The 16,184-nt window shown below is 39.5% G+C and overlaps 1 protein-coding gene across 2 annotated transcripts in view; it reads left to right on the top strand.

The window, feature by feature from the left end:
* The window catches only part of SLC1A7 (solute carrier family 1 member 7), a 105,317-nt gene that overhangs the window by 3,009 nt on the left and 86,124 nt on the right, over positions 1–16,184 (top strand). Inside the window, exon 2 of one of the 2 annotated variants that reach the window (XM_006126383.5) lies at positions 1,172–1,251. In XM_006126383.5, coding sequence (XP_006126445.1) covers positions 1,172–1,251 — 80 coding nt within the window. Of the gene's footprint in view, positions 1–26; positions 1,252–16,184 lie in introns of those variants that run through there. The other variant, XM_089780424.1, reaches the window with a different exon arrangement.

Genomic DNA, 16,184 nt, shown 5'->3' with positions numbered 1-16,184 from the left:
AAATGAGTGTGGCACTGGGCAGAAAATGTCAGTTAGGTAATAAAATAGTGGGAAAAAATAACCTACGGCACTTGAAGGATGAGTATTTCAATGAATTTGTTAGTGTGATAGTAATTTGATAGGAGCCTCCCACGTTTTCTTTGGGTCTTTCTATAGATTTTATATACAGTCTATGTTGAACAAACTGTCATTTTGACACGGCAAGTCTCCTTAAGAAGCACTTTATAACATTACAAGTATGCATAAAAGTGAATGAATTACAGCATTGTAGGCTATGGAAATGGTAACAGTGTAGCATGTTAACAATGTCAGAATACATGCTATCTGAATTTGTAGCAGAACATGTAATGTAAACACAAAGACATTTTTTATGCTTAACATATCCAGAGAAACAGGTATTTATTTCACACTGAATATATTTTATAGGAACCGAATTAGAATGTCCCATTTACAAAAGACCAAGAATACGGGATTTCTATTGAAACACACCTCTACTAATCTGAATGTTTAACCAAAAAAAAAAATAGAATATTACTATTTTATACAAGTTATGCTACTTAAAAATATGTGATCTTTAAACCAGTTTTGTCGTCATCTGCTGCTAGTCCAAGTTGAAAAACTTCTATATCCAAAAAGTAGCTTCATGCACATAGAATGAAATGAGCAAAATGTGGCATAAAGAGATTATGCAGTGAAGCCTATTAATAAAGGCCTAAAACGGGTCTATTTATTTATTTATTGAGTGCTTTGGTATGCAGATGGCACAATGAAATTACATTAATATGGAGGAACTATTGAGGGGGATGGAGATTTTACTGATCATTAGGACAGGTGTCTGTGACTAACGAATTCTCGCTAGCACCTATTTTATTGTACTGTTATGGCAGAATTATTTTTGTCTGTTCATTTTCTTTTAGATTCACAATATTTCAAAGTGTCCAAGTAAAACAAAGTTTATTTTATTTTCTCCTAAACAACACATAGTCCTAGTTATTTTAAAAAATCCCTGATTTCTTCCATCTATACCACTTGAAATGATATGCACTACTTGCAAGTAATATAAACTGTACAATTTTATCACATCAGCCTTACCAGCAGCTGTAACATGCCTTGTCAAGAAAGACAATCTTACACATCAAAACCATAAACACATCTCTCCATATATTTGTAGGAAATTAGTTATTTCCAATTCCCCGGGGAGTTATTGATGCGGATGCTGAAAATGTTGATTCTACCACTGGTTGTCTCAAGGTAAGTGAGCGTGACAATTTTCTCAAAATAGATCTAGTGTCCTAAATGAGGCAATACAACCACTTTTTAATTGTAACTAAGTTGTGTGAGAGAAAAGACTATTGTAGACACCTCTATAGTGCATTAATATTCGTGATAGATTATGAACATGGTTAGAAAAGAGATGACTAGCTGTAGAGGGTTCTGAATGAACAGCAACATTCCACCTGAATAACTCATTCACGGAAATATTTGCTTACAAACTAGGTTTAGAAATAAATTTATATTTCTTTTCACTTTTAAATAATTATTTTTATTGAAACTAAACAGAATATAGTATGAATCAGCTTCCATACCATAAACTAAATCTAATCAATTGAAAGAATATAACTTGCAAGTAAAAGAAAATACCACAATTAATTTACAGTTCTTTGCCATATTTTGAGAGAGTGAGACCTGCTGTAGTATGGTGAATACTGAAAGAAAGTATGTGGGCACTAAACTAGTAAATGTTTTGTATTGACTTCAGCTGGAGTTGTGAGTGCTTTAATGCTTGACACAAGCTTTGTGGAGACTACATTACATGCTTGAAATATTACTTCTGTCTCTTTCTAAAAGTTTATGAAATACTATTATGTGATGTCTGATGACCTGGGCGCATGGTGGTGTTTATTCCAGGTCACTTTTAAAGTCACTCAAATAAAAATGACATTATTGGAGACCTTCTGTTTATCCAGTGAAAGAAGGTATCAAATCTCAACAACAGTATTTGCCAAACCTTGCTCTGTCAGAGAAATGACAAATATAATAAGGAAGAATTGGATTCCAAAATGAAAACAAAAATTTCCATTAGAATGTGCATTCGTTTTCACACAGGAGACTAGGGCAAAGTTAGTATTCATTTGTCTCTTAGTTTGGATGCATGTTAGCAGAACAGTATTATGTAAGCTCAAATAGGTTTTACCTCCAAAGCATTCCTAATTAGTAAAGACAAATGTGAAAAAACATGCATGGTATGGAAAACAGCATGGTCGATGAACTTGCAGTTTAATTTCTCTCTTATGGAAACAATATCAAGAACAATTCACTGTATTTTATAAAGTGCCTTTCATGGACATGGGCAAGCTTGGCAAATTTAATTTTGATGGATAATATTGATGTTTATTTTTAAGCATCTTTTTCTATATTAAGTTTTCACAGTTATGGGACGTTATGTGAGGGATGTCAGACATTATGGGTCAGACATTAATTATTTAATGAGCATAGGCATGGAGATTAAAAAAATAAAGCTCTGTTACCGTTAAAAATCCAAATTGTCACCAACACGTCAAAATATACACAATAAATATTGTTACACGAAGTTTTAATAAGTTGTCAAACGGTATTTTAGTTAATTTGCCCATTTGTAAATTTAGATTATTATCAATGTATTTTTGTTGTCATTTCGTGGGTGTTTGGCATAAAATAAATGGGTATAATAGTAGGTCACACTGGTGGAGAAGTGGCACGGTATGTCAGTGGTTCTCAACCAAAGGTATGAGTACCTTGTGGCGTATACACAGGCCTTCTGGGGGTACATCAGCTCCTCTAGATATTTGCCTAGTTTTATAACAGGCTATGTAAAAAGCATTAGTGAACTCCATACAAAATAAAATTTCATGCCATGACATCTTAATACTGCTTTGTATACTATACATTCAAATGTAACTATAATATTTATATTCAAATTAATTTATTTTAGAATGATACAGTAAATATAAGAAAGCAAGTAATTTGTCAGTAAGAGTGTGTTAGGATACTTTTTGTGTTTTTATGTCTGATTTTGTAAGCAAGTGGTATTTAAGTGAGATAAAATTTCAGGGTGTGCAAAACAGTAGTCTGGAAAGTTGGAGAGCTACTGCTGTATATAAAAGAAAGCACAGTCAAATACAATACAAATCTTCAATTAATCAAACAATCCCATTAGAATCTCCATGGATAGAAATTCCATGGTTGACTAAGATTATATCAGTTATGGATGTAAAATTCCATTTAATCCCATGTACAGTAATTGGTTAAACATTATGGAGCAGCCCCCCTGCCGAGGTAGGGCTGGAGTATCCCTCTCCCCCACCACCGGGGCACCTAGACTCCTGACGCCAGAGCAACCCCAGCCTGCAGGATGCCTGGAATCCCCGTGGACAGAGGCTGCTCTGCCGGGGCAGCCCCTGCCTGCAGGGCACCGGGGCCCTGTATGCGGTGGGCCTCTTGTGGGGCCCAGCCCCCACTGGTTAACGGTTAACTGGAACTGGTAAGCATAATGGTGCTTACTGGTTAACCTTTCACATTCCTAATATCAGTAGATAGTGTGACCATATTTCCCTATGCTGAACACAGGACACCTGGTAAAATTGCTCCTATTCAAGCAAGTTCAATGGTGATCAATCAGAACTATGCAGTGCAAATGTTCACAGGGAGAGGTGACACACAAACATCCTATACACCTCTCTCACACGGGGGTGGAGATGCGTGACCGACCTGACCCAAGCCTCTCCACCTAGTGTTCTCCATCCTCCATGCCTGGTTGGGCCCTCAGGATGGACCAACCTCACCTGGTACACAGCACTGCGTCTTCTCTAGGCAACATGTGGGGAGCATGCAAGATCACAGGCCTCTCTCCCCAGATTTCAGCTGGGGCTCAGGCCAGAATGTGGTGTGGCAAGCAGCAGTCTTTTGACATGGAGGGAAGCGATGGGAACTGCTTCTAGCTGAAGGGCGGATGAGGTAGGGGTAGGGATGACCTGTCCCATGTATTTCCCAAGGTCATTTCTTCTCTCTCATCTCCCACTCCCTTATGGCTAAAAGCAGCTTGTCCTTTCCTGCTCCCAAAATGTTGAAAGGCAGCTAACACCTCCAAGCTGCTGCTGGCCACCAACATAACCCCACTGTCTTCTGTCCCCTGGCTACCGCATGGGCAGGAAGGGGTTAAGGAACCAGGCTGCAGAGGCTTCAGCAAACCCTGCCAGAGAGGTAGCTCAGAAGAGGAGGGTGCCTAGGGAACAGAGAAGCCCTACTCTCCCTGTGGGGCAGGACCTAGGGCGGGGAGCAGCATGTAAAGAGGGTTCTAAGCAGGCTGCCTGGGGACCTTGCAGAGACAGGGCACAAACAGGTTGGAAATAGAGATTCCGTGGAAATGCCGCACGGAGCCCGGAGTCAGCTAGGGAGTCCCCAGCTTACCCAAGGCTCCATGCAGCGCTGCCACTTTGAAATGCTGCCATGGCATTTCAAAGCAGCAGCACCGCACGAAGCCCATACCTCCTCTTCTCCCCCCCACTTTGCTGCCTCTATCTGATAGAGGCAGAAGGGGAGAGGGGAGGAGCAACTAGTCGACTCAAGTATCCGATAAACATTTGCTTATCAAATAGTCGACTACTCCTTAACATCCTTAGTTTATATGTTAAATTACAATTCATAAGTAGTTACGAAAACCAGGAATACAGCACTGCCTTCTGATCTTACCCCTAATTAAAGTCAATAGGAGTTTTTCCGTTAACTTCAATGAGAGCAGGAGCAGCTCAATTAACATGTGAACATAACATTACCTTAAAAGCAAGCAGAAGAAAGGAGGGAGGGAAAGACTGAGAGAGACACAGTCTAACAATTTTGATATTTTGTTTCAAAGTCCACAGTTTATCGAGAAGGAGTGAGGTAGGAGGTGGAATGCTTAGAGGCACTGGTAATTGAGCTACAGAGCCTTTCACCTCTGGATCATTAATTTAAATCCAGCCAATGTCAAAGTGACCAAAAGTTTTTACTATCCAGTGCCTGGTGAGTAGCTAATATAATAAGAGTTGGTGATCTCTATATAATGGGTAGGTCCCCACTTCTATTGGCACCCTTTGTTGAGAATCACATCAAAGAGGCTGTCTTGAAAAGACATGGAGAACAAACTTGCACCTTGCACCTTTAGGTACATCAAGATAGTGGGGCTATTTCGGGATAATGGAGGTATCCTGAAATAGCTACCCCACATCTTTTAAATATGCCCATTATTTCAAAATATTTTTCAAAATAACGGGCACGTTTAAAAGATGCGGGGTTGCTATTTCAAGATACCTCCAGTATTTTTTTAAATAACGGGTGCGCTATTTCAGCATTCCTGTAACCCTTGTTCCACGAGGGGTAAGGGATGTGCCAAAATAGCACTTTATTTCAAAATTTAGCACTGTGTAGATGTGCCAAATTTCAAAATAAGCTATTTTGAAATACAGTCAAAATAAGATATGCAATTTGCATAGTGCAAATTGCATATCTTATCTCAAGTTTAGGGTGCTGGGTAGACGCACACGTAGAGGTGATCCCTCAGGTCTGAACTGTAACACATTGGTGGGACAGTGTGGAGAAACTAGAACTAATAATGCCCATGCAGAAATAACTATTCTGAGGTTAAAGAGGAAATCACTGTCTTCAGTTGTAATTTTAAGCCAGGACTTCTCATGAGCATGAACTTTTGCACACAAAGTAACTTTTAAAAGGAAGGGGTGGAGCTTGGAGAAGGCAGAATTAACAGAACTATGCAAAGTTCAAAAATAAGTAAGCGAATCCTGATGCATAGAAAATAAGCTAAACGATGTGTCTGTTTTTAGCAAAGTCTACTCAGGATCCTTCAGTCTCACTCATTTTTTCTAAACAATAAAAACATACAAGGGAAAACAATGCTATACAATTTCCGGAATGTTAGAAAAGAGACTTACACCAGAAGATATGGAGAAAATGTTACTTGATCTTTAAAATCATTAAGTTACGATTAAGTTAAAATATTTCACAATCTGTATTAGACCTCAAAAGTCTAAATAAATTGAAATCGCAAAACAGTCATATATGAAGGCACAAATAATGAGAAACTCATTTCCTGAGAATGCCTGGAACCAAGATCATTTGGGGTTAAAAATCTTATAAATAATGTACAGTAGTATTACTAAACAAAATTCTCCTTTGCCAGTTAGACTGTGGGCCTAATCTGGCTGTCACTGAAATTGTCATGGAGCACGATTAAGTGTTATATGTTTTAGGAGATATGGGTCAGCTGAAGTTTATTAGTCACAAAGAACGTTATCATATAGGTGTGAAAGAATTAGCAATTTGTTCTTGAAATAGTAATGAAATGACCCAGGATCAGACATTACACTCTGATGAATGTTGCTGTAGTTGTCTACTGTGTGTAGATACATTGTGTGCACATATATCCATAGGACACTGAATTTAAAACCCTTTTCTTTTCTTGCAGAGGAGAAGGAATGGGAATATTAAGTTACATGGGCAGAGGGGATTGTAACAGACAACTGATTTGAGCCAGCTCTTTCAATAATCCCAAGCCTAGACTGTTCTGGCTCTTTACACTAGAGATGTGAAAGGTTAACCTATTTACCGGTGGGGGCTGGAGCAGCTCCCGCCTGCTGTGGTCAGGGGGCTGCTCCAGCCCTGTGGGGGGACCCACTGCAGATAGGGGCTGCTCCAGTCCTCCAAAGCAACCCTTGTTTGCAATGGCCTGGACGCTTCACAGGCGGCGGATGCTCCAGCCGAGTTGGAGCAGCCCCTGCCTGTGGAGGGGGTCAACTCCAGCCTGGCCACAGCAGGCGAGGGGGACTGGACTGAAGTGGTCTCCCACTGCTCTCTTTGATTGGTTACCAGTTAAACACAATGTTTAACCAGTTAACCAATTAAATGGAATTTTATATCCCTGCTTTACACCACTCTACCAGGTCGATTCACCTACTGAATGTGGGCCACAGGGGATCTTCGTAGCAGAGGCTCCATCTCCTTTACTCAATTCTTATTCATTGACTTCTGTTCTTTGGGCCAGAGATCGTCTCTTACTTTGTGTCTGAAAAGTCACTAGCATAATGGGGTTTGATCTTGATTGAGATTTTTGGGTACTATCACAATGCAATTAATAATTATTAATAATAGTACAAAATATATTTACTCTTTAAATGCAAAGTATTGCAGCAAAAATCTCGGGGCCAGACGGATTCAAATGAGCATGTACATACCCTTGACTGAGATGAATGGGAAAAGTGAATGCTTATGAGCCCTCTGGCACGTTGAAGAAATGGGGGCCCAGATCAGCTATGCTAATTTACACTAGCCGAGTATCTGATCCAGAGTGTTTAAATTTACCAAGAAACTATTACTGTGTAAATTAGTCCCTTGACCTGTTTAGTTCTGTAGTACACTACTTAGCCCAGCAGAGGTCTCTATTCTAGAAGGCTATGTAAATAATCGAATTGCTAGGCTAGACAACATGAGTGGACACTGATTCAGATGTATTGAAAACACATTTCAATGAGATATTCTAGGGTATTTTTAATACTATGTCTACCGAGAAGATAAGAAAAGGTCTCATCTCGCTGTATTTAAATATGAGATGTATTTTAAATCCTTTAACTTGTGTGTCTCCCCCATAGCTAATGAATGCATAGTTTGGAGGGAGAGAGACAGACAAAATTTTCAGTCTGTCTCATTAATAACTGAAATTTTAATCAGGACATATTTACAGCAGATGCCTGTGTGTCCGACTGTGTGCCTGTGGGGACCTTAAATACTGCCGTTATAAATGAGTGAAACAGATATTCAGGACTGCTTAACAGCATCATCTCTTATTAGTTAACACTGATGCAAAAATTCTTGCCAAGCATTTGCTGTGGATACTGTGGAAGTGATGATAGTCAAATTTGTGCACTGAGACCACATGCAATTCATATAGCAACATTGCATGCTGAATAACAGACACTGATATATGCTGAAAGATCACAGTTCTCTTACATTCTGTGGTTGAGAGATGCTATTAGACAGTGTAAACTAGACGTTTAAAAGTGTTTGCCCATCACTGCATAATTTTAAGGTGATTTAATTACTTTGATCCATCTTTTTATATCCCATCCTAGTCTAGTCTCTTATTTTCACAAGGTCATGGTATGTCTCCCACTGCTTTTTGCATTTACTTGTTTGAAAACAAATAAACCTGATAATGGAAATAATGCTATTACTATGTTCTAGCCATAGGACATACATCAGGGTGGGGAACCTTTTTTAGGTCGGAGGATGCTGACCCACAGAAAAACCAGTCAGGGGCTGCACACAAGTGAGAAGCATTGATGTGTTCCCCAACTGAGAAGGAAAAAGACACTTCCCACATTCCCTTTGCACACCAGAGCCTAAGGGTCCTAGACTAGTAGATTTTGTGTGGTCCAGCTCCGCTGTGGGTGGCAGAGGGACTGGAGCGCCAAAGCAGGTTCCCCAAAGCTGGGTGGAAGCCCTGAACCTCAGAGGCCAGATCCAGCAAGCCAGGGGCCATATCTGGCCCCCAGGCCTTAGGTTCCCCACCCCGCATTATACACGAGGGCTACGTCTAGACAGGCATGATTTTCCGCAAATGCTTTTAACGGAAAAGTTTTCCATTAAAAGCATTTGCAGAAAAGAGCGTCTAGATTGGCAGGGACGCTTTTCCGGAAAAGCACTTTTTGCGGAAAAGCGTCTGTGTCAATCTAGACGCGCTTTTCCGCAAAAAAGCCCCGATCGCCATTTTTACGGTCGGGGCTTTTTTGCGCAAAACAAATCTGAGCTGTCTACACCAGCCCTTTTGCTCAAAAGCTTTGCACAAAAGGACTTTTGCCCGAACGGGAGCAGCACAGTATTTCCCCACGAAGCACTGATTTCAGACAGTAGGAAGTCAGTGTTCTTGCGGAAATTCAAGCGGCTAGTGTAGACAGCTGGCAAGTTTTTCCACAAAAGCAGCTGCTTTTGCAGAAAAACTTGCCAGTCTAGATGCAGCCTATGAGCCAAATTTTCCTCTCATATTACCAGTTTTATTCTGAGGTAACTCCATTGGACCAGAACTCTAGATGCTGCGAATCAGCATAGATCCATTGCCTTAAAATAGAGCTATCGTGATTTATATTACCTGAGGTTCTGTCCTATTCAATTCAATTAATTTAATCCAGAATTACACCAGTGTAGGTAACAGCAGAATTGGGCCTTTTCAATCCAACTCTCTCCCTGCTTGATTGTAGAAATTTGTAATGCAGTCACAAATACAAACTCCGGTTCTCCAAATGTTTATATATGCATATGCAGACCCACCAAGTTAAAAGAAAAAGGAGGAAGGATAGTCCAGTGGTTAGGGCACAAACATGGGAGAGTAAGGGTTACTATCCTGCTCTGCCACAGACTTCTTGTGTGACCTTGAGCAAATCATTTAGCCTTCTAAGTACGTTTACACAGACCTTGGGACTATGTCTACACCACAAGTTTTCTCGGCAAAAAATATGATAATGAGGGACTCATTTGCATGAGTCGTGATCTCATTTGCATATTTTCTGCCGATCCGTTTTTGCACTAGGGATTTTTGAGCTAAAACAAGCAGTGTGGACATTTCCTTTTTGCACAAAAACCCCTTTTTCCGCAAGATCCTTATGTCCCAGAAAAGGAGGTAAACTGATCTTGCGGAAAAAGGGGGTTTTGCACAAAAAGAAAACATCCAAATTGCTTGTTTTGGAGCAAAATCCCCTAGCGCAAAAATGGATCGGAAGAAAATGTGCAAATAAGATCGTGACTCATGCAAATGAGTCCCTCATTAGCATATTTTTTTTGCCGAGAAAACCTGTAGTATAGACATAGTCCCACGGTCTGTGTAAACATACTTAGAAAGGCTAAATGATTGTAAGAAAGGCTGAGTGTAGACATAGCCTGGCAGTGAACTTCCCAGCCTGGGCCAATAGATTTGGGCTAGTGGGGTTCACACTAATGCTTTAAAAATAGCTGTGCAGACAGAACTCTGAGGTTGTAGCTTGGGCTGGAACTTATGCTCTGAAGCCCATCAAGCCCAAGACACAACTTCAAAACCTTTGGGTTTTTTTTTCCAGCATTAGCACATACCCTGCCAGCCCAAATCCTTTGACCTAGGTTGTAAGGCTTATTTCTGGGTGCATAGACATTTCTTCTGTGCCTCAGTCCTTATCTATGGATGCATCTACACTACACCCTTAACTCAAAATAAGATACACAAATTGCATATCTTATTTTGATTCTATTTTGAAATAGGTTATTTTGAAATTTGGTGCATCTACACAGCACTAAATTTCGAAATAAAGCACTATTTTGAGACATCCCTTAACCCTTGTGGAACAAGGGTTACCGGGATGCAGAAATAGCACACCCATTATTTCACAAACTATTTTGAAATAACGGGTAGCTTGTTAAGATGCAGGGTAGCTATTTCGGAATACCTCTGTTATCCCGAAATAGCCATGCAATGTAGATGTACCCATGTATATGATTGGAATAACAGTTCTTCCCTATTTCACAGTGGGGTTTTGAGGGTAAATAAAGATTTCAAAGTGCCTTGAGATATACTGTTGAAAAAGGCTATATAATCTCTGCTATTATTATAATTAGTGGGTAAGTATTGACAGGATAGATATCTAAATGGTCAAAAATCTGAAACTTGCTTTAACTTGCACATATGATCCTGCCATAGATATGTTCCCTTTTAGAAAGAGTCCACCCATTTTGTTTCATCTTGAAGTTAATTGTAATTCCTTATTAGTTTCATGTCAGTTTGCTATGCACTTGAGATAAAACTGTATGTTCTTTAGTTTACTCTTTTTCCATGTACAGAATCTTTAACAAACAATTTTCTCTCCATTTTTATTCAGGCTCTCAAAAGCTGGATCTGTGCTAAATTAATGTTGTTAAGATGATCACTGCTCCTAGTACCTTGTACTTGACACAAGTCTATAGTAATGTAAAATATATTTATTTCTGGGTTCCTTTGGGATAGTAATAAGTCTGCCTTTTTTATGGCTGATCCAAATTCTAGAGATGGCTAAATATAGAACAATCTTTCTGTACATGGATTGTTATCCATAATGTTATCAGTTTTGATAATCCTTTATCCTTCTGCTCAGATTCCCCACTGGGTCATCCCCATTCATGCTATTAAAGCTTGCTATTTAATTAGGAAACTATTCCATTAGGGCACTGCTCTAGGTGTTTTCCTGTATAAGATTTTTCCAAGCTTTCCTGCCTGGACATTTGCTTTTTCATATTCTGTTAATTCATGAGTCTTGCCCCTTTTTCCTTTTTGTTGTTGCAGCACCACTGTGATATATTCAGTCTTCTTTCCCAAGATCTGTATATTTTATTTGCAGACTTGCTGCTTCTGCATATTCTTATAGATAATTTAATAATGCTTACAGCTTCTTTGAGAATTTGGGGTTTGGTTTAAAATGTATTTGGGAGCCAAATTTCAACTTATGTCAATGTTTTCCCACAATGTTTTGCTTTCTGTCAGTTGATGTTGTGTCACTTAGGCTATGTCTAGACCGCATTGCTTTTCTGCGATATCAGAGGCATCCTGGAAAAGCTCTGCCACGTCCAACGAATGCGTCCATTTTTGGGGAACAATTTCTGAAAAAGCATACGCCTTCTCATTGTATGAGGAAGAAAGGATGTGTCAAAAGAGGAGTGATAGAAATATAGCCGTGTTAGTCTGGGGTAGCTGAAGCAAAATGCAGGACAATGTAGCACTTTAAAGACTAACAAGATGGTTTATTAGATGATGAGCTTTCGTGGGCCAGACCCACATATTCCTGCGCATCCAGAAATATAATCTATGCTATCATGTGCTGAAAGTGTCCGTCTGCTATGTACATTGGACAAACATCTCAGACACTTCGCCAAAGGATTAATGCCCACAAAACAGATATCAGACAAGATCACAAAGAGAAAACAGTTTCTTGCCATTTTAACCAGAAAGGACACTCTCTCAATGACTTAACCACCTGCATTCTGCTACAAAGACCTTTTACATCTGCACTTGAAAGGGAATCCTCTGAATTGTCATTCATGTTAAAATTCGACACTTTCCAAAAAGGACTTAACAAACATTTGAACTATCTCACCCATTACCAAGATAGTTTCTCCAATTATCACCTCTAATACCATTAACTCACAAACATCCCACTCTCCCTACCTCTAATATCATCAATTCACAGACATTTACCTTCCTTCCTCCCCCCCCCCCCCGCATCCCCCTCCTGTTCTGCAATGTGATTTGTCCTTTTCATATTTGTTCATTTTTTTTAATTGTATCCTTTGGTATATATAGTTGTGACTACTTTCTTCCACTATTTGATCTGAGGAAGTGGGTCTGGCCCATGAAAGCTCATCATCTAATAAACCATCTTGTTAGTCTTTAAAGTGCTACATTGTCCTGCATTTTGCTTCAAAAGAGGAGGTTTTTCCGAAATTTGGTCCCATCCAAATGGGTCAAATTTTGGAAAAGCCTCTTTCAAAAGAAAAGCAGAAAAACCCCCGCAAATTGCAGTTCGCAATTTGTGTACGTTTTTCTGACTTTTCTTTGTAGTGTAGCTCTAGCCTTTCAGGTCTGGTGCATTTACAGTTTGCTATGGAGGCAAAATTGCATCTGTAGACTTAGAAGCAACTATTGAAAATCAATCCTGAAGAATCTGTGGTGTTCTCCCAGGAGTTTTCCTAGATGATTTTGGATACAATTTCCCTCCATTACTCTGACCAGAAGGGGCACCCCACACTGTACACTGAGATGATTTCTAACTTCCATTTCTTCACAAGGTATCTTCACAAGGTGATGTTTGTTTCAGATTTTATGAGAAGCTTTGAGAGCCTGTGAAATGGCAGGTACATATAATGCCAGACTTCCAAAAACCTGAGCTGGATTTTCAAAAGTGCCTACCGCCCACAACCCGGGCCAGATTTTCAATGAAGCTTAACAGCTAGCAGCTAACAAAGTGGATACTGAGTCTTTTCTGAAAATATGGCCAAATTGTAGGTACTAACATACATGACAATTGTGTCCATAAATATTTTTTTTAATGATCTGGGCAGGGAAGATATTATCTCAGATCAGGCCAGTACCAATGGCTATGAAAGAGGAGTTTTGTTCTCAAAGTGTAAGACAGTCGGTAGACTGGGAATAGATGATCTTTCTAGGCTGGATCATTGTAGTCATGAAATGAGGAGGAGAACTAGTGTCCAAGCGATCTTCCGCAACATGGTTGATTTTGTTGACCTCTGTGTAACATGGTTGGTTCCCTGGCACAAGGCAGCATTTAGTGTTGCATATTTACATTTAACTTTACTGTGCTGTTAATTTTTGAAGAAGGGAGAAAAATATTTAACAGCCAATATCTGTTCCTCTCTGTTTGGGATACATGGTCACAGCTGGAGTGTGAGTGAAAATAGCTTCATGATACTGTTTGGTTTGGGTATGTTATGGGGGAAATCTGTGCAAATAGTCATCTTATGAAACAAGGAGACTTGTATTTTTAAACAGGCTTGCACTGCTTCTGTGGGGGATATTGGTTGCTGGTTTCTCAGCAAAAGGCTTTAGGACCTGATAACAATATTATTCTGAGCAGGAGCCTTAGAGAGCCATAAGCTGCATTTCTGTAGCTGCTTTCAAACCCCCATTAGGTAATGCAGTACTAAAATGATTGCATTTTGATACCCTGCCCCCATGCACCTAATTTAACGCCAGCTTTTATGTGGCTAACAGCTGTGTGATTGGTCTGTATGAAATGAGGTCTAGAGAGGACAATTTACTTTATAAAGACAAAAAATGAATCCAACAGAAACCAGCATTTTCTGTTTGTGTTTGTATTTGTTTTTCTCCTAATAATGTGAATTTATCAAGACAATAGAGACTGATCTCCTGGCTCTCAAAGCAGATTAGCAGCACACACAGATCTGACCTCATTGTCATTCATGTAAAACTAGGATTAGCTGATGCAATGCTGCTGCATTCAGATTCCCACTAGCTTCTTGGTTAAATTTAATCATAAATATATAAGAAACAAAATATTTTGTTCTCCAAAGAATTGTATTTCTATCCTGGACAGATATTTTAGTGACCTAAATCAGACATACACATTTCTACCAGTACAAAGTGTAAACAGGTGACCTATATTAATTGTATCTATCATGCCCATCATTGATGCATAAATTATAATGAGTAGAAATATAATGCAGTCCAATTAGGACTATATTCTCAGTCCTTCCCTATAATATGGCAATTACAAAGGAAATATGTGCCAATTTTTATCTGCTTTCTTGATTGAGGAAATAGTTTCTTCAAAGAAGCAAATCTTGAGAGTGAGAGACAGAGTGAAAATCAAAACTGGTCCTGAATAAAAGCAAAAATAAATGGTTTTGCAAAGGTAAAATGAACTGGTCAGAGAGCAAATAACGTGGTTTGACTTTACTGATTTACACTATCCACATATCCAATATCTGGTAGAAGTTAAATTAAATGACAGTGAAAGCTGTATAAGAGATCACCCACACTAACACTCCTTTTGTTAGAGATGTAGCCGTGTTAGTCTGGTGTAGCTGAAACAAAATACAGGACTATGTAGCACTTTAAAGACTAACAAGATGGTTTATTAGATGATGAGCTTTCGTGGGCCAGACCCACTTCCTCAGATCAAATAATGGAAGAAAATAGTCACAACCATATATACCAAAGGATACAATTTAAAAAAAACACACATGAAAAGGACAAATCACATTACAGAACAGAAGGGGGATGGGGGGGGGAGGAAGGTGAATGCCAGTGAGTTAATGATATTAGAGGTGGGGAAGGGGAAATGTCTGTGAGTTAATAGTATTAGAGGTGATAATTGGGGAAGCTATCTTTGTAATGTGTAAGATAGCTGGGGTCTTTGTTAAGTCCAGTGCGGAGAGTGTCGAATTTTAGCATGAATGCCAGTTCTTGAAAGGGAATCCTCTGAACTGGCATTCATGCTAAAATTCGTCACTCTCCGCACTGGACTTAACAAAGACCCCAGCTATCTTACACATTACAAAGATAGCTTCCCCAATTATCACCTCTAATACTATTAACTCACAGACATTTCCCCTTCCCCACCTCTAATATCATTAACTCACTGGCATTCACCTTCCTCCCCACATCCCCCTTCTGTTCTGTAATGTGATTTGTCCTTTTCATGTGTGTTTTTTTTTAAATTGTATCCTTTGGTATATATGGTTGTGACTATTTTCTTCCATTATTTGATCTGAGGAAGTGGGTCTGGCCCACGAAAGCTCATCATCTAATAAACCATCTTGTTAGTCTTTAAAGTGCTACATAGTCCTGTATTTTGTTTCAACTCCTTTTGTTAGTAATAGAAATGTAGCCATGTTAGTCTGGTGTAGCTGAAACAAAAAACAGGACTATGTATCACTTTAAAGACTAACAAGATGGTTTATTAGGTGATGAGCTTTCATGGCCCAGACCCACTTCGTCAGATCAAATAGTGGAAGAAAATTGGCACGACCATATATACCAAAGGATTGTCCTTTTCATATGTGTTCACTCCTTTTGTTTTGAGAGATTGTCCCAGGGTATTGCCAAAAAAATAGAGGACACTTCTGAAGTCCGTATGTGGTAAGCCCTCAGTTTGTCAGTCACTCAAATGACTGTTTAGATAGGTTTCGCTATATTAGTGACAGTATCATTAGCTGACTTTATTTAGGCATATAATGTCATTCGGCTAGATCCTTGGGCATACTATGTCCCCGCTTCCCTTTTCTGTGGCAGAAAGGAGATGTAAAGCCATCTTAGCCAGTTACCCATGAGTTCTTCCAACATAGAGATAATTCCTACCCTAAGTGGTATAGAAGGGGCATACCCTAAGTGGTATACCATAGCACATTCCTACCCTAAGTGGTATACCATAGCACATCAGTGGGCAATAACTGGCCTTTGAACCAGATGTGGTTCACCAGGATTAACCCCTGGCAGGCCACTGATATTTTATTTACCTGCGCCTTTGCAGGTTCAGCCACTTGAAGCTCCTGTGCAGAGTGAGACACTGTTTCCCACAGTTCCCATTGGCTGAGAACAGCAGTCCACAGCCAAAAGAACTTTCAAG

The sequence above is a fragment of the Pelodiscus sinensis genome, chromosome 9, assembly GCF_052426305.1.
Source record: "Pelodiscus sinensis isolate ZL-2025 chromosome 9, ASM5242630v1, whole genome shotgun sequence".
In the NCBI taxonomy this organism is placed as follows: Eukaryota; Metazoa; Chordata; order Testudines; family Trionychidae; genus Pelodiscus; species Pelodiscus sinensis.
Note: the sequence above shows the minus strand (reverse complement) of the source record. Positions and strands in the feature narration are given on the sequence as shown.